Raw genomic sequence first — 25851 nt, 5'->3', positions numbered from 1 at the left:
GGAGGTGGAGCCACTTGACTGAGGGGACCCAGCAAACCTGCAGCCTGACCTTTCTCTGCTGTGATGACATCACTGCATTTCTTTCATGAGAAGACTCGGAAAAAGAGCTTTTCCCTGTAAATGCCCAGCATGTGAAACCCACTTCACAGATCCCAAGAACACCTCCTGGTTGAAACAGAAAATTGGAGGGTTTTCCTTGCATGTGTCACTTGTGGGGGTTGTGACCATGACCTCCATAAAGCGCTGATGCCTGGGAAAGCAGGACTGACGTGAGACGACAGGACAGGTGTGTGGACTCTGCCGGTTCTGGCAGAGCTCCTGAAAGCCTCTGAATTCTAAGGTGTAGGAGCACCTGGGTCTATTGTTCTAGTACTTGGTCTTTGGCTCCTAAATCCCTTGGAATAAAGCCCAGGAATTCCCTGGGGAACAGGGGTGTCTTTTGTTCTAATGAGGCATCTCTGGATGGCTCCTGAATGGAGGCTGGTTGCCTAGATGCTTGGAATTTTCAGCCCCACGCCTCATATTCCAGGGAGGGGACAGGGGCTGGAATGGAGTTAACGATGGATGGAAGCCTCCGTAAAATCCAGTACAGGTTTGGGAGAGCTGGTAGGTAGGTGAACACGTGGAGCAGCTGGGAGGGTCAGCTGTATTCTTTATCACATCCTTTTACAAAAACCCGGTAATCTAGGTAGGAAAACAGTTCTCTGAGTTCTGTGAACCGCTCTAGCAAATTATTCGAACCTCGGGAGGGGATCATGAGAACCTCCAATTTGCAGCTGGTTGGTCAGAAGCACGGGTGACACCCTGGATTTGGGACTAGAGTCTGAAGTGTGTGTTGGGGGGGCGTGTCTTGTGGGACTGAGCCCTTAACCTGTGGACCTGAGGCCACCTCCAGCTAGACAGGGTAAGAATTGAGTTAACCTGTAGGGCACCCAGCTGGTGTGGCAGAGAAACCCCACATCAGTGGCACAAGTGTTGTGAGTGTGGTAGGTGAGGGAGAGGGAAGGAGACCAAGGTCATCTGTCCAAGGTCACCAAGGCTTACCTTCCCAAGGCCGGCAATCATCGGGGTGTTCTCTGTCCTGTAAGAGAAGGGATTCAATCCTATTGCCATGCAAAGACAAGAGTCCCAGGAAGGAATCCTGTCTATATAAAAGTCATGTGTTCAAATAAAAACAGAATCGCACCACCATCTTTCCACATGTGTGCTGAGGGGTCAACTGAATGGCAGCTACATGCCCCAGAGGCCTCCCTGCAAAGTGTACCCGTCCTGCCCAGTGACAGTGGAGACGGCCGTCTGTGGGCAACACATCGGGTGTCCTCAGTGACAATTCCATCTGGACCTTTTCCTTCCCCGGAGAAGCCCGTCCTCTGACTGCAGACCTGAGCGCACCTCTTTGGTCCCTACTGCCAAGGGGGTCTGCCCTCAGGCTGTCCCCTGCAGCCGCATTCCCTCTGAAGCCTCTCAGCCATGAAATGGGACAAACCCTTTGTTACTAGACTTTGGGGCGTGACAGACATGCAGGAAAGGGACACGAGAAGCTGCATGACCAGGGGCTCTCGTACACAGATCCAAGAAATTGGGAAACAAGATTCTTCGTTCCATTTCAGGGGGAAAAAAAACCAACACCAACTTAAGAATTTCCTTCATTTTAAGTTTTGTCTAAATCAAGTTTTCTTAAGCCTTTGGAGCTGGCAACTGCTTGTTTCCCTGTGGATAACAAGACAAGTGATCGCACAGCTCAGGGATTATAGGAAACCCGATCTCACCCTCTTCCTGTAACTAGTTTACGGGCCTGCTGTCCCAGGAGGCGGGCTCTGACACGGACTGGTGGTCTGGAGCTCTGGGCCAGGAGCCAGAGGCCTGGGTGTTGTCCTTCGCCCTGTCTCCTCCACCAGCCAGGGGATCCTAAGCACTCCCCTCTGCAGGCCTTCCCCTCATATGCGGACAACAGAATCAGACCAGGAGCGTCTGAAAGGCCTGTGACCTGTGCCTGCCTAGCGTGGCTGCAGGGTGGATGAGCGGGGCCCGGGGAGGACCTGGAGCCTGCTGTGCCAGCCCAGTCCTGTTACCAGGCCGTCCCCACTACCCCACCCTCCCCTGAGTGGTCAGCCCTCCTCCACTGCCATCGAGGGTAACTTGCACTGATTCCCACACCCCATACACATACAGAGGTACTTGTTTTCGCTTCCGACACCTGATGTCCCGCCTTTTCTTTTTTTAATTCAACTTTTTATTTAGAGATAATGCAGATCGACTGGTGGTTGTAATACACAATATAGACACGCCCTGTGTACCCTTTACTCAGTTTCCCCCCAAGTAACACTACAGCAGATATCAACTAGGCAGAGAATGCATTCACTTTCCTTGGGCCCACTCCCCCCCCCCCCTTAACCCTTAGCTCCACGTCTATAATTTTGTCATTTCAAGAATATTCTAGAAATGGAATCATAGTTTATAACTTTGGGGCTGGGCTTTTTTCATTCACCATCATTCTTGAGATTCCTCCAGGCTGTAGTTTGTGTGTGTCAACAGTTCGTTCCTTTCACTGCTGTGCAGACCGCACAGCTGGTTTAGCTATTCTCTCATTTCAGGACACCTGGGCTGTCTGCAGTTTGGGGCTATTAGGAGCAGGTCTTCTACAAACACTCATGTATAGCGGGCGTTGTGAGAAGTCTGCGTTTCTCTGGGATAAACGCCCACAAGCACACTTGCTGGGCCTTGTACAAGTTGCATGTTTGTTTGGTAGGAAACTACCACACTGTTACGAACGGTTGTACCACATACATCCCACCAGCCGTGTACGAGGGTCCAGCCTCTCTGCGTCCTCACAGCATGTGGTGGTGTCACCGTACTGATTTTAGCCATTCTGATGGGTGTGGAGTGATGGCATCTCAGTGTGGTTTCAGTTCGCATTTTCCTAACAGGTAATGACCTTGAACATCTTTTCACGTGCTTGTTCTCTATCTGTGTGTCCTCGTTGCTGAAATGCTTGTTCATGACTTTTGCCCATTTTCTGACTGAATTGTTTGGGTTTTTTTGCTGTTAGATTTTGAGAGTTCTTTATATATTCTAGATACTAGTCCTTTGTCGGAGCTGTCATCTGAAAATATTTTCTCCTAGCATGTAGCTTGTTTTCTTATCTTCTTAACAGTCTTTAGCAGGGCAAAAGTTTTAAATTTTGATGAAGTTTGACTTATCAATTTTTCCTATTATAGATGCTTTTAGTGTCAAGTCTAAGAACTCTATGCCTGGCCCTAGAGCCTGAAGATGTTTTCCTGTTTTTTTCTTTAAGTTTTATAGTTTTTTGTTTAACATCTAAGTTCACGATCTATTTTAATACTTGATAAGATGTGAGACTGGGTTGAGGTTCATCTTGCCTATGGATTCCAGTGGCTCTAGTACCATCTCTTGAAAGGCTATCTTTCCTCCACTGAATTGGTTTTGCATCTCAGTCAAAAATCATTTGGGCAGGGGCCGGCCCAGTGGCTCAGGCGGTTGGAGCTCTGTGCTCCTAACTCCAAAGGCTGCCGGTTCGATTCCCACATGGGCCAGTGGGCTCTCAACCACAAGGTTGCCAGTTCAACTACTCGAGTCCCGCAAGGGATGGTGGGCTCCGGCCCCTGCAACTAAGATTGAATACGGCACCTTGAGCTGAGCTGCCTCCCGGATGGCTCAGTTGGTTGGAGCGCGTCCTCTCAACCACAAGGTTGCCAGCTCGATTCCTCGACTCCCGCAAGGGATGGTGGGCAGCGCCCCCTGCAACTAAGATTGAATACGGCACCTTGAGCTGAGCTGCCACTGAGCTCCTGGATGGCTCAGTTGGTTGGAGCGCGTCCTCTCAACCACAAGGTTGCCGGTTCAACTCCCACAAGGGATGGTGGGCTGTGCCCCCTGCAACTAGACCTGGAGCTGAGCTGCACCCTCCACAACTAAGACTGAAAGGACAACAACTTGACTTGGAAAAAAGGCCTGGAAGTACACACTGTTCCCCAATAAAGTCCTGTTCCCCTTCCCCAATAAAATAATAATAATAATAATAATAATAATAATAATAATAATAGTAAAAATCATTTGGGTATCTTTCTAGTCATGTCTATTCTGTTCCAATTATTTACTTGCTGGGATTTTGATAGACAGAAATTGTGTTAAAATTGTATGTCAATTTTGGGAGAATTGACATCTGAACTATATTGAGTTTTGTCCATGAACATGGTATGCCTCTCCATTTATTTAGACCTTTGTTTCTTCCATCTGCACTGTGCAGTTGTCAGCATATCTGAGTAGTTTTTGAGTGACTGTCAAAGGTAACGTATTTTTAATTTGGTTCTCTGTATGTCCATTATCAGTATATAGAAATACAATTGATTTCTGTTTGTTTATCTTGATCCTGTGCCCTTGCTGAACTCACTTATTTTATTCTAGTTTTCTTATCTATTCCATGGGGTTTTCTTCATAGACAATCATGGGATCTACAAATTGGGAGTTTTGTCTCTTCCTTTCCAATCCATACACCTTATGTTTCCTTTCTTGCCTGACTACATTGACCAGAACTCCCAGCACTATTGACTTACAGTGTGAAAGGAGACACCCTGGCTTGTTCCTGGTCGTTGGGGTAAAACCTTCAGGCTTTCCTCCAAGGAGCATGATCTTAGCTGTCAGGATTTTTATAGATGCTCTTTTCAAGTTGAAGTTCTCCTCTAATCATATTATTGTGAGACTTTTTGTTTTTGTTTTTAATTTTATTGGGGAATATTGGGGAACAGCGTATTTCTCCAGGGCCCATCAGCTCCAAGTGGTTGTCCTTCAATCTAGTTGTGGAGAATGGAGCTCAGCTCCAAGTCCAGTCGCTGTTTTCAATCCTCGTTGCAGGGGGCACAGCCCACCATCCCATGCGGGAATTGAACCATTAGCCTTGTTGTTGAGAGCTTGCACTCTAACCAACTGAGCCATCCAGCCGCCCCTCCAGCAGCTCAGCTGCAGCTTGTTGTCTTTAATCTAGTTGTGGAGGGTGCAGCTCACTGGCCCATGTGGGAATCAAACCGGCAACCCTGTTGTTCAGAGCTCACGCTCTAACCAACTGAGCCAGCCGGCCGCTCCTATTGAGAGTTTTTAATGAATGAGTGTTGAATTTTGTTACATGCTTATTCTACCTCAAATGATATGATCATGTTATTTTTCTTCTTTAACAAGCTGGATTACATTGATTGCTTTTTGAATATTGAACCAGCCTTGCATCACTGGAACGAACTCCACTTTGTCATGGTGTATACATTATTTTTATATATTGCTGAATTCAATTTGCTAGTATTTTGTTAAAGACTTTTGCATCTAAATTCATGAGGCATCTTTGGTTTGCAGTTTTTTTGTATTTTGTCTGGTTTTAGTATCAGGATTATACTGGCATCAAAAAATGAATTGGGAAGTATCCCATCCTTTTCAATTTTCTGGAGGAGATTGTGTAGGAAAGGTGTTAATTCTTCTTTAAATGTTTGGTAGACTTCACTGGTGAAACAATCTGGGCCTGGAAATTTTTGGGGTATGGAGTTTTAAAATTATGAAATCAATTTCCTAGTAGTCACAGAACTATGTAAATGATCTATCTCATATTAGGTGAGTTGTGGTCATTTGTGTTTTTTTTGACGAAGTGGTTCACTTTACCTAAGTTGAAAAATTTATGTGTATGGGGTTGTTTGTAGCCTTCCCTTATTATCCTTTTGATACTTGTAGGGTCTGTAGTGATATCCCGTTTCACTCTTGATGCTGGCAATTTGTGTCTTCTTTTATTTTGTCTGTCTTGCTAGAAGTTTGTCAGTTTTATCAATATTTTTAAAAAGCTAGCTCTTTATGTGATTTTTTTTAGAAGTCATTTTTGTTTTCAATTTCATTGATTTCTGTTCTTATCTTTCTTATTCCCTTCCTTCTGTTTGCTTTAGATTGATTTTGTTCTATTTTTTCTAGATGGGAGTTTAGATTATTGACTTGAGAATCTCCCTCTTTTCTAACGTATGCATTTAGTGCTACAGATTTCCCTCTCAGGGGTATTTTAGCTGTGTCTCACAAATTTTGATAAGCTGTAGTTTCATTCATTTCAATGTATTTAATTCCTTTGAGACTTCCTCTGTGACCCATGGATTATTTAGAAGTGTGTTGTTTTCTTTCCTAAGTATTTGGAGATTTTCCCATTATTTTCCAGTTACTGATTTCTAGTGTGATTCCATTGCGGTTAGAGAACACATTCTGTGTAATTTCAGTTTTTTAAATATATTGAGGTTTGTTTAATGGCACAGGATATGGTTGATCTTAGTATGAGGTATGATAAAAAAAAAATACGATGAATGTTTAAATAAAAATTATTACAGAAGATAAGTGTGTTTGAAATGAGGTGGAGTATTTTGAGAAGGATTAATGGCAATGTGTCTTTTATTGCAATAATTTTTTAAAATTTAAACATTCACCATACTGTTTGATCACAATTCGTATATATTCAGTGGCATTTGAAAAGAATGTATTTTGCTGTAATCCAGCTTGTTAAGGAAGAAAAATAACATGATCATATAATTTGAGGTAGAAAAAGCATGTAACAAAATTCAACACTCATTCATTAAAAACTCTCACAATAGGAGCGGCCGGCTGGCTCAGTTGGTTAGAGCATGAGCTCTGAGCAACGGGGTTGCTGGTTCGATTCCCACATAGGCCAGTGAGCTGCGCCCTCCACAGCTAGATTGAAGACAACGAGCTGCCACTGAGCTTCCAGAGGGGCGGCCGGATGGCTCAGAAACAAGGTTGCTGGTTCAATTCCCACATGGGATGGAGGGCTGCGCCCCCTGCAACTAATATTGAAAACGGCGACTGGACTTGGAACTGAGCTGCACCCTCCACAACTAGATTGAAGGACAACGACTTGGAGCTGATGGGCTCCGGAGAAACTCACTGCTTCCCAATATTCCCCAATAAAATTAAAAAAATAAAATACAGGTTAGATCCTGTTGATTCATGGGTTTATTGTTCTTTCATAGTCTTGTTGACTTTTGTCTACTTGTATCCATTGCTGAAGGAAGGGTATTGAGCCTCCGTCTGTGGGTTTGTCTAGTTCTCCTTTCAGTTCTGTCAGTTTTTGTCTCACATATTGTACAGCTCTATTGTTTAGTGCATCCACATTGAGGATTGTTATGTCCTCTTGGCAGACTGACTCTTTTTATCATTATATTAATATAATGTCCCCCGCCCCCCCCCCCACCCTGTTCTCTGGTAATTTTCTTTGCTCTGAAGTCCCCTTTATCTATTATAACCATTTCTGCTTTCCTTTGATTAATCTTTATATGATACATCTTTTTCCATTCTTTACTTTCAACCTGCCTCTATGACTATATTTGAAGCGAGTTTCTTGTAGACAGCATATAATTGGGTCGGTTTTTTAAAATCCACTCTCCCAATCTGTCTTTGAATTGGTGTATTTAGACCACTTACATTTAATGTAATTATTCATGTTAAAACTTAAGTCTGCCATTTTATTTTTTGTTTGCTCTCTCTCTGTTTTTATTTCTAGTTTCTTCTTCCTGCCTTTCTGTGGGTTACCTGGACATTTTTCAGAAGATCAAGTAAAGAATAGAAACTTTACCTCCTTTTATATCCCTTTACCTTCCTGTATTTATAATTATCTTAAATATTTCTTCCACATGCATTTTGAACCATATGGACTGTGCTATTTTTGCTTAAGACATCAAGCGTAATTTAGAAAACTCAAAAGGAGACAGGAAGCCTATTTTATTTATCTGTATTTTTACTGCTCATGCTCTCTCTGATACCCCAAGGTTCCTTCTTTTACTGTTTCCTTTCTGTTTAGAGAACTTCCTGTAGTCATTTTTAGGATAGGTCTTCTGGTAACACATTCTACTAGTTTCCTTCATCTGAGAATGTGTTCATTTCCCCTCGTTCCCAAAGTTCTACTGTGTATAACATTCTGGCCTGACAGTTCTTTTCTCTGAGCACTTGTAAAACATTGTGCCATTTCCTAGCCTCCATGGTTTCTGGTGAGAAATCCACTGTCATTTGAATTAATTTCCCCTATAGGTAAGGTGTCATTTTTGCTCTGGCTTCCTTCAAGATGTTTTCTTTGTCTGTTATTTTCAGAAGTTTAATTATATTGTGTTGCATGGATTTCTTTCAGTTTATCCTGTTTGGGGTTTGTTCAGCTTCTTAAATCTGTGAGTTTATATCTTCTGTCAAATTTGGGAAGTTTTTAGCCATGATTTCTTCAAGTACTTTTTTAGCCCACCTTTTCTTCTCCTCTACTTCTGGGACTTCAATGAAATGAATTTAGATTTTTTGTTATAGTCCCACAGGTCCCTGAGGTTCTGTTCAATTATTTTTCCCCACTCTATTTCTTTTCTGTTGCTTAGAGTAGACAATTCTATTTACTGTCCTATCTTTCAGTTTGCTGATTCTTTTCTCTGTGACCCGATTCTGTTGTTGAGCCCATCCAATGAATTTTTATTTTAGCTACTGCAATTTTTAGTTCTAAAGCTTCCATTTAGTTCCTTACATCGTCTTCTTCTTTGCTGACACTTTCTATTTCATTTGATTCAAGTGTGTCCATTGAAGCGTTTTTATTATATCTGCCTTAAAATCCGTGTTTGATAATTCTAACATCTTTGCCGTCTCGGTCTTGGCAGCTACTGATTGTCTTTTTTCAAGTTTCTTACAAAATGTGTGCTGCTGGTCCCCCCTCATTCCCTGTATGCCACGGGGACACAAGAGCTATGAGAAAGAGACCAGGTGCCTCTGTGCGGCCCCCCACCCCAAGTCGGGAGACCAGCAGCACGTCTCAGTCAGGAGGGCTCCAGTGGCACGTCTGCAGGGACTGGGCCAGTTACAAGCAGAACCGGATTCTTTCAAGTAGTTGAAAGAAACAGAGATTTCCTTCCTCTACTTTGCATCCTTGCGGATCTGCGAGTGCTAAGTGTAGACTTGTGGAGCCCGTTCTGATAACGGCAGTGATGTGGACTGTGTCATTCGTGCTCCCAGAGACAGAAGCCACTGCCCTGCAGACACACAGCATGGCCAGTGCGTCAGAGACTTCGTTAGCTTCTACCTACCCTGGCCTGAAACCCCGTTCTTGTCCACCTCCAAACAGCATCGGGTACAGCGGGGTACGTTCACCGAGCCCACGGACGTAAAGTGCTCCAATCCTGGGACCATAGAGCTGAAAGGAAAAGTCAGTCCTGTATTCAGCAAGGACCCCCGGCCTTCTCTGTACGTGTGCTGACGGCTGAGAGGCACATAGACAAACACGAGGTAACATGTGGGCCCCATGGCGGTGCCACCCACCAGTGCTCGGACACATCAGCGTCACAAAGGCCTTTGGGAACAGAGCAGGTGCCGGGTGGCAGCAGGGCCGCCCCGCCCATCCCCTGGTAGAATGTGCAAAAGGAGAGGGGCTGGGACTAGAGACCGCCAAAGGCTTTTCCTGGCATGAGCCCATGTTTTCAAATCAAAATTAGGCAAAAACTTTAAGGGCCACAGTGTCAGGCCAACGTACACACTCCCCTGAAAACCAGCTGAGTGTTTGTTGTGCTTCAGAACAGGGTGCCAGAAAGACTTCAGGCCCTGGTCACTGCCAGAAAGATGAAAGAAGCTTCTGCATGACTGACCTTTCCCCCATTCCACCTGGAAGATAATTGCTGCTACAACTAAACTTTACACTCAGGAGCCACACTTGAAATCAAGTCAGAGGAAGCCGTCATTGTTTGAAGCCCACGTTGGGGTGGGAGGAGAAGGGTGGGCTGACCAGGGGTCTGCATACTCTCTGCCCAGTGCAGAGCACACACTACCTGGCTAACCCACCTGCCTCATATCTCACCTGAGACCTCACTGCCCTCCCACAGTCTTGCCAGGCCGCCCCCTCCTGCCCCGTGTGGGTTGGGGTACCTCATCATCCCCCTGGTGGCACTCGTCAAATGCCATCCTAGCTGACGCTGGTCTCCCCTTCTGAGGGCTCCCGAGGGCAGGGCAGTGAGCCGCTCGTCCCTGGGGCCAGGGCCTGGCTCTCAGGGACACTGAGGCCAGGTGAGTGATCAGCGGTGAGCGGGCTCTGCTCTAGAGCGAGCCTTCGGGTCACGGAGGCACCTCCCCCACAGGAGGGAAGGGGCCCCTGAGGACGCACCTTGTGCCCCACGATAGTCAGGAAGTCCACGCCCAGGTCCCGCACGTCCACGCGCCGCTTGCCCAAGGCCTGGGCGGCGTCCGTGTGCAGGAACACGCGCGGCAGCCCCGAGGCTGCCCTCTGCTGGTTGAGGGCGGCAACGCGCCGGCCGAGTTCAGGGATGGGCTGAAGGGGGGAAGCAGAACTGAGTGGGTTGCTTTGATTTGATGAAAACCGAAGGAAAGAAACCAGGAGGCGTTAACGCGGACAGACCAAACAATTACAAACCCCAAGAGCACACGGAAAGAAGAGGCCCGGCGCGACGCGAGCACCCGCAGAGCCTGGCCCTTCTCCCCCCCAGGGACGCACCATGATGACACCGGTCTCATTGTTGGCCAGCATGACGGTCACGAGGCACGTAGCCGGGCGGACGGCAGCCAGGATGTCATCAGCCTCTGCCTGCCCGTTCACCTTGGACACCGGGACAAAGGTGACCGCTGAGGCACAAAACACAAATACTGAGGTTAACCCCATCACGTGTCCTCTCTTGACAGGTCATTTAGATACAGATTAACGAAAGCATCTTCCACAAGTAAAAAGTAATTTATTGGAAAAGTTCAGAGTGCTATAAAGAAGGAATAGAAGTCCCTCATTATCCCCCTGCCCAGAATGAGCAACTGAAGGCTTCTTAAAAGAAGGTTCATTTTGTGGAAGACACTCCCCTTTCTGCTTGCAGGGGTGGTGAGGGGACTCTGTTCACAAGAACGTCTCAGCGTGCCACGCACTTAACCTTCACTCTCAGCGCTGACCTGCACTTGTCCCAGACACTTATCTTATTGCTGCAGATGGAAAGTAAGTGTGGCTGACTAAAGAGAGGTTTTTGACTCAATATGGTGGAAGACAAACACATCCACTGTCCCCTCAGGTGCCCCTGAAATGAGAAAACAGACCTACGTCCAAATAAGGGCTACATGTGGACAAGGAATTTGGGGGAATCCCCAGAAAGACAAAAGAAAGACAATGGCATTAGACTAAGAGGAATAATTCACTCAGAACACTAAAGCATGACAGATCCAGTGACCCTCCAAGTTCAGGGTGCACAGGCGGAGAGCAGCACGGAGGCCAACAGCTGAGGCAGATGGAGGACCGGCCTTATACCCAGCGAGCAGGTGACACCACAGGCCCAAGACAGGAAGGGCAGCCCGCAGGCTCTGGTACCGGGTAGGGACCCGCACGAGAAGGGCAGAGCTGAGCATCTGCTACCCAGGAGGAATGAAAACATGTCCTCACAAACACAGACAGACGCGCATACGGCATTATCATAACGCCAAATGTCCATCACCTGAGGAACGCAGGAAGAAAATGTGAGGAATGTCCATATAAGATGGAGCGTTATTCATCCGCACAAAGGACTTACGTAGTGACACATGCCATGATGTGGATAACCCCTGAAAACACTATGCTGAGAAGTCAGGCACCAAGGACCACAGGTCATGTGATTCCATTTACATGAAAGTCCAGAAGTGGGAAATCACTAGAGACACAATGCAGGTTAGTGGCTGCCTAGGGCTGAGGGAAGTGGAGAGCTAGTTAGTGGGTACGGGGTTTATTTTGGGGTTTTACATGTTCTATAGCTTATTGTCTGATGGTTGCACAAGCCGGTGAGTACACTAACATCTACTGAACTGCAATTAAATGGGAGTGCTGTACTGTATGTGAATTACATCTTTTCCATAAAGCTGATTCATAACTAAAGCAGTTGGGAGAGGTGACGGGGAGGGGGTGTGATAGTCAAAGTCTTCATTTTATATGGGGGGGGGGTAGGGGGCGGGGGTGTGTGTCAGCAAACAAATGCTCGAGCTGATAAACCAAGAAATGGAGATTATGTTTGTAGCGATGAAGTATTAAGTTGGAAATAATGCAAAGAAATGCCAACCACCAGAAAAACTCCAGGGGACAAGGGCAGCGTTGCCTCTGAGAAGCAGGACAGGACTGGGGGGGGGGGGAAAGGGGAAAAGGGGGGTTAAGGAGGATGGCGGGAAGAACCTTACTTTGTACTTTACACCTTTCTACCTTTAAATTATTTCCTCTACGTGGACGTTTATACTTTGTAAAAATCTGTGATGTTAAATAAGAGGTTAACTGCCACAGTAACTGATAACAATGCTACTAAGAAGTTGCCCTTCTCCAGAGAAGTGGGACACAGAGAAAAGACAGGAGGGGAACTACAATTTAAATAAGAAAGTGAGGCCTGATGTTTTTTTTTTTTTTTAAAGTGCTGCATTCAGGCAGGACCAGGAGGAGGAAAACCTTCCAAATAATCAAACAGGAAAATCAACAAAATGACTTCACATCAACTGAGCAGATCTGTTAGTTCTTTAGCTTCAGCTAAAAATACTCTCCCCAAGTCACCTTCAGGTTTCCAGGCAGATTAAGTAAGAAGGTTAATGCTGAGAAGAAACCACTTCCTTATGTAAAGGAGAGGTGTCCTGGGATAAAAAGGCTCTTCCATTTTCAAAACTGAGTGGCTACACCGTGTCTTGAGACGCTGTACCACAGAAGTGAAAAAAAGACCAGTTTCCGCTGTGTGACAGTGACAGGGCCCTGTCACCGCAGGCCAAACCTGACTCATCCCTTGGTTTGCCCAGGAGCCTGCGGCCAGGCCCTGCCACCCTGTCCTCTGTCCCGCTCACGCTGAGCCCCCGGCTCCTGCTGAGATAGTCCTGCAGCAGGAGTGCAATTACTCTGGCTTTTACCACCAGAAGTTGATCTCTGCTCGATCCTTTTTCCTCACATTAGAGGAAGTGAGGCCAAGTTCAGTTATTAAAATCAAACGATGAAAAGCACCATTTAGCATTTTATAGACATGCCATTTAAATATGTATATGTTTATCATACACAAGAGTCAGAAATATCACTCGGAAACACCCATGACTAGTTCTACACTTGATCACCCTTGTTTCCTTAGTGGAAACCTCGGGGCACCCATGACGCCCACGTGGCTCCCTGGAAGGGCAGGCTGGGTCACCTGCACCTGAGAACAGCCCAGAAGCCCCGAGTGCAGGAGGGTGAGGGCTCACCAAGCCCACGGGCCGCTCCCCCCATGAATCAGTCGTCAGGGTCAGGGGAGTTGTCCCTGCTGGAGTCCAGCCAGGCTGGTCACTCACCAGCCACTTGTTCTTCCACCAGGTGCTCCAGGGGCAGACGGATGGAGTCATGCTCCACGGTGCAGGTGACGAAGTGGGGCGTGGCCCCCTCCACCAGGCGGTGGCGCTCAGCCGCGTCCCCCTCTGAGGCGTGGGCTTTGTGGAAGTGCCGCAGCACGGAATGGATCACCAAGTTATTTGACTGCAAAGACAGAGCAGAAAAATCAGTCACAAAACTTGTCCCGAGTGGGGAGTTAGAGTAGCAATCTGTCTCACTTGGATTTTCCTGGGGGTTCACATTTAGAAAGAAATGTGAACTGCGCCTTTCCATGTGAAAGGCCTAACCATGAAGATTTGGGGTTTTCACCCTTTCAAAAACTTCAGAACTCATTTCTGCTCAATTAAACAACATTGGGCTTAAATTTTAAATGTAATAAATCTGTCAAAAGAGAGGCCAGGCCCCCATCGCTGGTGGGGGTGCAAGCCAGCCCAAGGCCATCTGGCAAATCTGTCAAGTAACTTCTTCGGCCCAGCAAGTCTGTTTCAGGACGAGATCCTACACTTGCACAGAAGCAAATGGTAGCTATAGAGATCATTTATGAGGTATAGCACTGTTGGTACCAGCAAAACCTCGGCAAGCCCTTCAATGTCTAGCGGTAAGGGTACTTGTTAAATCAATTACACGACAGCATTCAGTGGAGCACCAAGCCGATAAAAATGCCAGGGAATGCTCTGGGGCTGGTATCAAAAGATACCTTGTTAAGTGAAAAAAGGTAGCAAATAGTATATACAGTATTCTACGGTTTGCATAACAAGGGCGAGATACATACTTGTTTGCTTACATATGCAAAACAATTCTTGAAAAGGTAGAAAGGGAAGCAGAGAAGAATATAGAAATCCACATACTTATTTGCTTTAAACGCATAGACTATCTCTGGAGGACACGAAAGAAACAAACAATACTGGTCTCCTGTGGAAAGAGAAAGTGGACAACCAAGGCAGTGTGTGTGTGTGTGGGGGAAGCCTTTAAAAAAAGTAACCTTTTCTCTTCTATTTAAATATAACATATGTACCGAAAAGCGTGCAAAATATAAATTAAGTTTAATAAAAAAGTATAACAGTGACTACCTGAGTAACTGTTACCTGGGTCAAGACAGAAGCACTGCCCACACTGCAGTGCCCTTCCTAAGCCCCCCCACCCCGAACTAACTACACCCCGATTTTATGCTTGTATTTCCTAGGTAAGCAGCCTTCAACAACAGTGTTTATTTTACATCTTTTAGACCTTCATACGAATGGAAATGAAGTAATTTTTTTCAATTACAGATGCAGCCTCTTCAGGTGTGTGCAGAGTGAGGGCGATGGGCTGCTGGCCTCGTGCTGCAGGTGGCACTCATGTAGCCGGTGCTCAGGGGATGGAGACGCAGAGGGTGACACCGTGGGCCTGGTGGAGAGCTGAGGCAGCTGACACCACGGTTTTCTGGATCCGACACCCCTTGAATTAGGTATCGGCGAGGAGCTGGTCAGGGATGCCGGCTCAGGCGTGCTTCCCCAAAAGGTGGACGCTTCTTTAGAAGTCCCAGAAAACAGGGCTGCCACATAGCGATTCTGTCCAGAAAAGAGGAGCCTCCTGGGCTCCATGTGGCCAGAGGAGCCTTGCAGCCCGCACGCCATAGGTCCCCGCGGACAACAGAGTAAAAATGACGACCCTCAGGCTGTGAACAAGACGAAGGTGCCCAGGCCCCGCCCACGTCCGCCTCCCTCCCTTGTAGGTGCCTTGCCAGGGCCACTGATGACGTCTGAGCAGCCTCAAGACGCACTTCTGGCACACTGGGAGCACGGCAGCTTCTGTTGAGACCGGCAGGTCACTCCTAAAACTGCACCCTGTGCTTAGGCTATGACACTCCTAGGCACTGGGCTCCAGACGAGACAGGTGGCTGGGGCGGAGGAGGCTCCTTTCGAGCCACTAGGAGTCTGGTCCTGGGTTGGTGGTCACAGTGACCAGGGGTCTGGCGGCAGCCCCCTCCCCTTACTCAGCTCGGCTACCTCGGCTCTGCTCGGCCAGCCTCAGCGTCCTCTCTGGACTGACTTCTTTTGCCCCGTGTTGTTGCAGGTGGCTTGTGGTGTGGACAGCAGGGCTGCATCGCAAGGTATTAACATCGGTGCATTCTAATCTGCAGGGACAACTGGGTGGGTCCCAGTTTCTGGCTGTCATGAACCGTCCTTACCTGTCCCCTGGTGCCCAAGCGTCTCGTCTGGCTAGGACACGCACCTCTGAGTGAGACGGCTGGCTGACAGGGTACATGTCTTCCGCTTTACAGCTAATGCCACCGTCTTCCAAATGCTTTTCCAGTCTGCACTCCTGCCAGCCCTGTCTGGGCGCCCACGGGTCCACGGGCCTTGTCCACACTGAGCGTCACTGGAACCCTTCACCCCTCCCACTCTGATGGGTGTGCAGAGGGGCTCTGGGCTGTTGACTCTGGGACTTTTCACACGTACGCACCGCCTGGCTTCTCCTCTGTGAAGTCGTGTTCAAGCTTCCTGTCCGTGTATCTCCTGGGGTACCTGCCAGTAAATTCTCGATGCTAGTCTTTTGTCAGGTGTGTGTTGCAAATACCTTGTCCCTCTGTCCATCGACAGACGAACGCATGGGCACAGCTCAGCTCCAGGTCCAGTTACCATTGCCATTGCTAGTTGCAGGGGGCGCAGCCCACCATCCCTTGCGGGAGTCGAAACCAGCAACCTTGTGATTGAGAGGACGCGATCCAACCAACTGAGCCATCCAGGAGCTCAGCGGCAGCTCAGCTCAAGGTGCCGTGTTCAAACTTAGTTGCAGGGGGCGCTGCCCACCATCCCTTGCGGGACTCGAGGAATTGAACTGGCAACCTTGTGGTTGAGAGCCCGCTGGCCCATGTGGGAATCGAACCGGCAGCCTTCGGAGTTAGGAGCACGGAGCTCTAACCGCCTGAGCCACCGGGCCGGCCCCACTTCCCCGTCTTCTTAATCTTCAGGAAGTCTTGACTATCCTTGGCCTTTTGTATTTCCATGTAAATCAGTTTGTGAGATTCCACCAAAACAAGGGCCAGAATTTTGGTTGAAGTTGCAATGACTCTACAGAGCAGTTTGAAGTGATGTATTTATGATGGCGAATCTTCCAGTCTGTGAACATGGTATGTTGCTCCATTTATTCAGAACTCTTCTGACACCTCTCAGTAAGATTTCTATTACTTTTCGGTGGTGGTGGTGAAGGGGGTGGGGTGGGGTGTCTTACAAATTCTTTTACACTAGATTTGTTTCCCAAATAGTTCACATTTTTTGGTGCTCTGGTAAACAACATTTGTTGTTGATATATAAAAATACAATTGCTTTTTCTATGTAATAACTTTGCTAAATTTTCTTATGAACTTGAATAATCTGGCTGCAGGTTCTTTTGGGTTTTCTTTTTCTGTTTTATTTGGGGAAGGGGAATAGGACTTTACTGGGGAACAGTGTGTACTTCCAGGACTTTTTCCAAGTCAAATTGTCGTCTTTTCCATCTTAGTTGTGGAGGGCGCAACTCAGCTCCAGGTCCAGTTGCCGTTGTTAGTTGCAGGAGGCACAGCCCACCATCCCTTGTGGGCGTCGAGGAGTCCAACCGGCAACCTTGTGGTTGAGAGCCCACTGGCCCATGGGGGAATCGAACCGGCAGCCTTTGGCGTTAGGAGCACAGAGCGCCAACCTCCTGAGCCAACGGACTGGCCCTCTTTTGGGTTATCTAGGTGGACGGTCACATCGTGAGCTGGTGGCCGTCATGCCTGCCTCTGCAGTACCGAAACGAGGTGCTGAGTGCTGCTGACTGAGCAGGGGCCGCGGTCTTCGAGTATCTTCTACCAATTTAAAAAGAAGCACCTTTGGAATGGGTCAAACCTCACACTCCTAACGAGGAGAACAACTTAGCAGGGCTTCAAAGGGAAGATTCTAGCGCAAAATGAAGGGGAAATTGTCTTCACAGAAAGAGTAGTGCAGAGAATTCAGACATTATGTTACACATTACATCACATATTACGTGGAATTCACTTATAGGATAATGGCTACTTATGTCAAGTGAATTTGCAAACTAGCAAGACCAAGCATTATTCTTTCTTTTAAAAAAAAAAAATAAATAAATAAATAAATAAATAAATAATAAAATAAAAGGGAGCACTTTCTATTTCTTACTGAACTTATAGCTAAGAGATTGTGAGACTGTTTAGAAACATTACCTCCGTGCCCCCAGAAGTGAAGATTATGTCTTGAGGTTTCCCACCTATCATCTTCGCAAGGCTTTCCCGGGCTGCACTGATAATATCCTTGGCCTTCCTACCTTGAGAGACCAAAACGGAAATTCATGAACATTGCTTTCCCAAGCCCAATCAACATGTTTAAAAGAACAACCAGACACGAAGGAGCGAGAGAGCTGAGTGGGCAATTCTAAAACGAAACATGGCCTGTCAGCGTAACCACGGTAACAGGCTACAACCTAGAAATGACTTGGGGAAGGGACAGCTGTGAGATGTTAGCAAATCAGTCAGAAGTACTGAGATTGAAGTAACTTAGTGAGAGCCAGAAATAAATATGGGAGGACGCCGGGGAACCCGAAAATGCCCTAAGACATGCTGTTCCTCTTACCGGATGCTAGAGGAGGGGAAGCTGTGGCCATCTGCCTTGCTTCCCATTCATCAAGACAGGAAAATGAAAGGATGGGATAATTTGCTTAAGATCACACTGCAAAACGACAAAAATAAGCAAAAATAGAACTCATCACTCCTCAACACAAAGTCCAACGCCATCTCACACAGCAGGTGCCCAGGTGAATAGGGGGGTTACTGCCTCAGGGACCCCTCTGCTTTCCCACAGGGGCCATGCAGCCCAGCCTTTACCAGTTTCACTGGCTCGTAGGAAAATAGGAACCAAACCTCATGAGGCAGGGAAAGAAAGGCTCTGGGATGGGAATCCTGAAAATTTCAACAACCATTCTTACTTAAATAGTCCACATGCCAGGAGCCTTCAAGCTGTTTTGACTATTCAGCCTGTTTGTAAAAATAACACCCAAAACCAAAAAAACAAAAAACCAAAAAACAGAACATGAGCAGGCACCACCAAAAAGTGTGTGTGTGTGTGTGTGTGTGTATATATATATATAATAAAACATACATAAAAGTAGGAATGTAAAAAGATGTGGTAAAAGTAAATATACAAAGTAGTTCACACACTCCCCTTAGGTTCCAGCGCTAAGTGGTGGTGGTCTGGTAGTCAGGAAAACCTCGTCGTTCTAGTTAGTGATACATTAAAAGACTGCAGTGAATGTCAGCTCAGGCAGGACAGCTGCCTGGCAACGCTCCTGGCTCCTCTCAGAATGTCGCTCATCCCCATGCACCAGCTACCCCGGCTCTTCCTCTAGGATTCGTGGAGCCACCCCAAGGAGCCCGCAGGGGGGCTGATTCCAAAGCAGCACGTCCTTCTCTGCTTATTCCCCCACTGTCCTCCCAGGGCAATGGCTGTGGCCCGTTTGGTGTATCATCTCCGCACCTTTTCCAGCACTTAAGCATTTCAGAGAGCTCTCTTTTCAAAAATGGGTTTCATAATTCACATGTTGGTTAGTAAAAACTTCCCTTTTCTACTTATCTACACTCTTGGCGGCCCTTCTAAGAAGACTCATGGGGCTATGTTGCCGCCATCCACACCTGTGAGGAGGGCTAAACTGAAGGCCTGACCCCTGCACAGGTTCGGGAGGACCTGCAAGTACCTCTGCCGGCAGGGACAGAAACGTACAACTCCTCCGGGGAGGGGACAGCAGCTCCCCAGGAAGTCAAATGCACACTTATCATAGGACCCAGTTGTTCTCCTCCTAGGTATTTATGGAAAATATTATTTACCTGAAACAAGAGAGCAATGCCCACGCTTTGGGCACGAATATTCTCAGCAGCATTAGAGCCCCGAACTGGAAACAGTTCAAGTCCATCAACAGACGAGCGCATGGGCACACTGGTCCCACACACCGCGGCCTGCTCAGCAGGAAAAAGCCATTGCCCAGACACCCAACGACCTGGATGAACCATGCCGCCTGGAGGAAGCCAGACAAAAAGGCTGAGAGTCACTGTAAAGCACACTAATCCAGTGACAAAGCACATTGCTGGGTACCTGGGGACTGGTCGGAAGGGGTTACAAAGGGCACCAGGAGACTTGGGGGCAATGGAAATATGCGCCCTCTTGATTGTGGTGATGGCTTCAGGGATGTGAGTCAAAAGCTGTCAAATTGTAGGCTTTAACGCGCAGGGTAGCGCATTTGAATTGCACGCCAATAAAGCTGTCAAAAGGGGCGGGGCTCTGGATGGTCTAGTTCCTTGTGCGTAGGCAGAGACCCGCCCCAGCGAGTCCCCAAAGCACAGCTATGGGACACCACATCCTACTTGCACGGGTGGGAATGCTACCGGAAACAACCATTTAGTTGCTCTTTTCATTTACTTATAATTTAAATGTCCAAATAGGATCTAACACCACTTGCAATAAAAGTGCATAACCAAGGAGGTCATTATATGAACGGCAATTAGGCACTGTTATTGGAGTAACGTCCAACTTACTTCGGAGTGGGAGACAGATCTGTGGTGAGACAGGCAAGGCTCTTAGGAGACACATGCCTAAGAATTCAGAGGCAAAGATCAGCTATTTATAACTTCCTTTCAACTGATTCAGAAAAAATGGGGCAATGTTAATAACTGGTGAATCCAGGTAAAGGAAATGCGGGTGCTCATTACACTAGTATTTCAACTTTTCTGCAGATGCTACATTTCCCAAGATCAAACTTTGGCAGAAGGCGTTAGAACCAAAATCCATCACATATGTTTGACAGCAATGGTTCCTCTTCTCTCTCCCACCCCCAGCACATGATAATAATTGTCTTATTTTTTAGAAAAACAATGAAATAGAAATATGGCCTGAATATCAGACCAGGAACTTGGTTTGGTTCACTGCTCTCTCCAGCAGGCACAGAGGAAACACCCACGGAAATCTGATTTTACGTGTCATTAAGCAGGACTTGAGTCCTTGGAGATGAGTGCAAGTCTCATTAAGTCACAGCCCCTCCATCCTGGGGCAGGTGGGCCTTGAGGACGTCAGAAGATGCTACTGGCACAGGTCCTTGGGAGTGGCTGACCGCAGTAAGAGTGGTTATGGTGTGAAAAGCCCAGAACCCAGAGCTAGGAGCTGGTTCCTCTGGGACCAGTGAATGCCAGTTGACCACTCCGAAAGTGGGCGCCCTCACCTGCACACCTGGGACCCTACCCCTGCCCACCTCACAGTTTATCCCCAATAACAGAGATGGGGGCATGGGAAGGGAGGACAATCTAACTCACGGACACACTAACACCCGTCCATCGTTTGCAACAATCAAGGGTTTGCCTAAGTGACAGAGACGAAGAAGCAGGAGCACATTATATTAAAACATGTGCTTGTTATCATGTAAGAACAGAGCAGTGAAGCGATGTCACCTTAAATTGTAGCTTTAGGAAGCCTTCATTTCCTTACAGTACGCATGCCGATTATAGAAAAATTCAAAACCAGGAAACAAAAAGAACCTCAAACCGCCCTCTGTCCCCTACTCAAAGATAACTGTGAAAGAGGTATTCGTGCATCCCGTCTGTGCTGAGGCTGACAGCTGTTCTCTCTGCCACTCTCCCTTCCTACAGTGACATTCTTGCTGAATTAAGACCACATTTAGATTAAGAAATTCTTTGATTGATTAAGAATTAAGACTGAATTTCCCAGCTGCCATTGCAATTAGAATGCCAATGAGTGGCCATGGGACCAACCTCCAGCAGCGGGTTATAAGCCAGAGTAGTACATGAACTTCCAGCAGTGTCTCTGAAGGACTCAGACCTCCCTTTCTCCTTCCCACAGGCTGGACTGCTGACATGATGGCGTGAGCTGAAGCAGCCATCTTGACACAAGGGGGTTAGGAGAATAAGACAGGAGCTGGGGCCCCTGGTGATGGCTGAGGACCACATGGGTCCTGGATTGAGAGAAACAGACTTCAAGCTGTTGTCACTAGCAGTTTTCTGTCTCTCACAGCTGTGTTTCCCATCCTTGCATGTACACAAGTGTGTCTATGGGAGCAGGTAGGGGAAAACGATGAAACCGTATTATACGCCCTGTTGTATAACATGCTTTACCATGGGAACTAGGTGCCGCTGCTCTCCTATGGGACAGTGACACAGTCCACAAGGTCACGTTCTCAGGGTCCGACTTCAGTGCAGGGCCTCAGCAGCCTAATGTTGATCACGCCCTGGAAGGGCACTGAGGCCAAGCCCAGGTGTGACCAACGTGTGGCATGTCCACTTCCCGCACACCCTCAGCACCGCCCATAAAATAAATCCCCCCGAAGGAATTCTTATTAGTACTATTAAGTCACAATCATGTGAAAGAAATTAAGTCATTCTGTCACGAAGGTCATTGTCTTCCTTCCTTTATTTTTTTGACTTTCTACCTGAGTATCAAAAGAAGGTGAATCACCATGCATTTTTTAGTTATGGTTCTTAATTTGTGTAGACACAGGCTGTCCAGGCAACTGAAAAGCCACTGCCAGGCTACATGGGGTCAAGAACATGATTTGTCCCGAGGGTTATGCCTAAACTTCTTCAGGACAAATGCATTTTATTGGCATTTAATTGCTTCCCATATTGTCAAGTCTAATACACCAGGAAGTTTAATTTTATTAGAGGAAAGATTAGACACATGGAAATGTCCAGAAGGTTAGTCAGAACACATGTACCAAATAAACCAACAAATATGTTAATGCATGACTAGTACCCGATTTTGAAAATGCTTTTAGGGTGAAAAAGGTGAAGGGATTAAGAAGCACCAATTGGCAGTTAAGAAAATAGTCACGAGACATAAAGTACAGCTTAGGGAAGAGAGTCAATAATACGGTAATAAGTATGTATGATGTCAGACGGGTACTAGACTTATGGGGGGATCGTTTCATAAGGTATATAAATGTCTGATCACTGAAACTAATATAAATATTGTATGTCATCTGTAATTGAAACATGTTAAAAATAATAAAAGAAATAAAAGAAAACATTTCTAGTTATCAAGTTACTGTGAAACTTTAACTAAGTAACCAGCTATGAAAGCCTGCTGAAGCTTGTGAAGTTGCACACAGGTATTAGGGCAGGGGACTGCTTGAAAGGGATTTGAGTTCACCATCATCCACAGTTAAGATAGTTTATGTGAATTATCCCTGATAAACATTAAATAAGAAGGGTACAACCTGAGGTCGCCATCTGTAAAACATAATGGAACGCTACTGATTTGAAGCAAATTATTTTCCCAAACCTCCAATTCAACGCGCTGCATTAAAACAAGAATAAATAACAAGAATATTTATAACTAAAGTAGAGACTTTAAAAGTAATTCTCATTTTTTAAAAATGCTGGGAGTATGGTCAATCTTGATGATTTAAAAGATTCATTTTGCAAATTTTGTAAGGATCAACTGAGAGATACGTGACAGGGTTTCACTAGGCAGTGTTATTACAAATAACTCAATAAAACATCTTGTTCACCCGGGCAAGGAAGACGGGTGTGTTAGTTAAAGATTAAAGATTATGGTATCAACAAGACTCGACATACAAATTCGGATTTCAAATTTGGAAAACTACAAAGAATTACAGTGAAAGATTTGCCGTTAACAGAAAATCTATCCAAAACCAAGCGATCCCATGTGGTGTACAATTGCCCCCCATATGTCCCATCTGTGTGCTTCTAGAATTACCTGCCGGGTAAGGACTGCTGGGATTTCCCCAGGCTTCCTGCATGGCCTCGGTCATGGCCTGGATAACCTCTGGCTCCAGGGGGGTGGTTGCATTATAGTCCATATAAACTTTCCTGAAGGAAAGAAAACAAGGACGGCCTCATATGGAAAAGCAGATGGAGTATGGAAACACCGCTGCACTTGTCTGTCAATCATAGCAGTAGGAGCAAACAAGGTCAAGGTCAGGCTGCTCCTCTGCATAAACTTCCATCCACCCCTTGGCTGCACTGGTGGTTCACCCGCAGCAGCTCGCAGGTTAGATCTGTGCCCCCAGGGAGCCCCACGTTCCCAAGGGTGTTTCCCCCAGCTTGCTTTTTTGACTTCACCAGTTTTCCTTTATTTCCCTGTGGTTTCTGTGAAGCTGTGAGACTGGGTATGATGGGGAGCCCATTCTCCCCACTCACCCTTCCTCTTCACTTCCCCGACACTGGCAGGCTCCCTGGGGCAGAGGTGCTGCTCCTGCCCTCCAACTTTCTTTGGTTTTCTTTGCCTAGAGTAACCAAGCCCCACACCCCCATAACTTTTTCTGTTTTTGCTCCAACTTGACCTTCTAGTAATGCTCCCTGCAGCTCTATTTAAAATTGCAGCCACCCACCCGTTCCCAGCACTCTTCTTTCCCCCTTCTCTCCTCATCACATGACACCCTAGATTGGTTCCTTGTTCACTGTCTGCCTCAACAGAAAGTAACAGCCGTCAGCCCAGGCAGCAACATGGGCTCACAGCCTGGCTCTGCTGGCTTTCCTCACTGCTCTGTCACCAACACACAACAAAATCCTGCCTGATACTAGTAATCATTTTTACCTGATTTTTAAATCAACAATAGTGTTCAAACCGATCTACATGAAAATTCAAACACAATGACCATCTATGGTTGTTCAAACGGTTTTTTTTGTCTGTCTCTTAAATCAGGATGTGTTTTAATGCAGCATCTTGTCTATAAGCTGTTCGAAGTCACCTGATAGGTACAGGGCTTTGGGGCTTTGGGAAGTTTGATTAGACATCCTTGGCCACTCGTGTTAGGAATCCCGTCATGGTGTGACTTAAATCCACAAGCGCCCCGACTTGGCTCTCAGTCCCACTAAGTGCCCGCAAGATATTAGTGCCGCTGAGTGGCTGCAGCTTTCCAACCTGCTGCTTGGCTGAGCTCATTTCCGGCCTGAATTCCAGATGAACACTTTGTAGATCACTCCGTTCCATTATCTGCTCCTTCCTTAAAGTGCTATCAATATTGGATGGAAAAGCCGAACTCTAGCTTCACAACCAAAACGTAAAAAGGCATCGTGAAACTCCTCTCCACTCAGTCTCCTTTGGGGACATTCTTCAGCTCCCTGTCGCTCTCTCCCAATCAGAGTAGAATGCCTCAAGAAAGAGCTGGTCTGATTTAGACCTGGACCCAGATTTTAAAGGCACACACATCTTCAGGTAAAGAGAATTACGCTCCCCCCACACCCGCAAAGGAGTATTTAACACATTTCTGAATTAGATGGAGAAGACTCACAAACAAGACAAAACATCACCTCTGGCCCCTCCTCCATCTCCCCCCAGGGGAAATGGTTCCAGCAGGCTGAAGAAGGGGTGGGCTGGAAGCGCCTCCCAGTCTTCACCCCCTTTCCCAGCTCAGGCCAGCTGCCTGGGAGGCATCTTTCTTAATTCCTCCCTTCCCTACACCAATGCTTCGGCAGGTCCTGCGGTTGGTTCTGCCTCAGTACATCCACTTCTCCCGCCAGCACCCTTCCCTCCTAGATTATAAAGATCCCCAAGTGGTTTCCCTGCTTCCTCCCCTGCCCCACGCCCCTCCCTACTGTCTACAAGGCAGCCAGAATTCCTTTAAAATATGACTAAATTACATCATTCTCCTATTCAAACCTTCAGATCCCCATCACCCTTAGCATGCACCCCGAAGTCCCTCCTGGGCTCTGTAGCTCTGCCGCGTCACCCGGCTGCCAGCTGCTCCGACAACCCCTGCTCCCCAGCTGCGCGCGCTCGGCACTCTTAGAAGCCACGCATCCCAGCAGGCTCCTTTCTGCCCTCAGGGCCTTTGCAGAGGCTGTTGCCTGTTCCCGGCGTGCTGTGCGCGTTCTCAGAACTAGTGCTGCTGACTCCTGGATGTCACGCAGGTTTCAGCCCAAAGACTTCCCCCGGAGGGCGCCCCGACCCCTCGCCCCGCGGTGCCTGGAGGGCTTCCCGGAGGAGGGCGCCAGCGGCTTTCCTCGCCTTCCCCGCAGAGTGCACACCTCTCCAGCGGGCTCTTCTCTTCGCAGCCGCCGGGCGGACTCGACACGCGAGTCTGCGCGCCGCAGCTCAGTTCGGCAGCCGCCTCCATCTCAGTCCCGCCGCTGCACAGCTCCGCCCATACGCCCCAGGCGCGGTCCAACTGGCCCAGCCGGTCCTGCCCCCGAGAGTAGCCTGGAGGCGGGGCGGCGAAGCCCGGCTCTCGTCCGGATTGGCTGGGTTGTGCCCTGCCGGCCAACCCCCGCGCTTCAGCGGGCCTAGAGCACTCTGAGGGGGCGGGGCCTCCCGCGCTGGGACGGTAGAATGCTGATTGGCTGCGCGGGGTCAGGAGGGGGCGGGGCGCCGAGCGCGTCACAGAGGGCGTGGCTATGGAGCGCAGGCAGAAACCGCGAGGGAGCATAGTCTCCTTGGTTGCGGGGTGTGCGTGTCTGCCCTGCTCCTCAACCCCAAGATCCCTGCGCTGGTCCCGCGCATAGAGAAGGTGGCGCCCGATAGCGGGGG

At 47.5% G+C, this 25851-nt stretch overlaps 1 protein-coding gene across 8 annotated transcripts in view; it reads right to left on the bottom strand.

Annotated features, from left to right (window-relative positions):
* The window catches only part of SCLY (selenocysteine lyase), a 42255-nt gene that overhangs the window by 6635 nt on the left and 9769 nt on the right, over nucleotides 1-25851 (bottom strand). The window contains exons 1-9 of one of the 8 annotated variants that reach the window (XM_088793797.1): nucleotides 25353-25453; nucleotides 23080-23192; nucleotides 17938-18033; nucleotides 17532-17632; nucleotides 13312-13492; nucleotides 10514-10641; nucleotides 10166-10330; nucleotides 9099-9205; nucleotides 1045-1081 (exon numbers count right to left, since the gene is read on the bottom strand). In XM_088793797.1, the coding sequence (XP_088649923.1) occupies nucleotides 1045-1081; nucleotides 9099-9205; nucleotides 10166-10330; nucleotides 10514-10641; nucleotides 13312-13492; nucleotides 17532-17632; nucleotides 17938-17968 (750 nt within the window). In that variant the 5' untranslated portion in view covers nucleotides 17969-18033; nucleotides 23080-23192; nucleotides 25353-25453. Of the gene's footprint in view, nucleotides 1-1044; nucleotides 1082-9098; nucleotides 9206-10165; nucleotides 10331-10513; nucleotides 10642-13311; nucleotides 13493-17531; nucleotides 17633-17937; nucleotides 18034-19184; nucleotides 19373-23079; nucleotides 23193-23919; nucleotides 24217-24246; nucleotides 24553-25352; nucleotides 25506-25851 lie in introns of those variants that run through there. The other 7 variants (XM_088793795.1, XM_088793798.1, XM_088793796.1 and 4 more) reach the window with 7 other exon arrangements.

The sequence above is a fragment of the Rhinolophus sinicus genome, chromosome 17 (genome assembly GCF_057876585.1).
Source record: "Rhinolophus sinicus isolate RSI-liver-muscle chromosome 17, RSI-T2T, whole genome shotgun sequence".
Lineage (NCBI taxonomy): Eukaryota > Metazoa > Chordata > Mammalia > Chiroptera > Rhinolophidae > Rhinolophus > Rhinolophus sinicus.
This window is presented reverse-complemented; position numbering and strand designations above follow the sequence as displayed.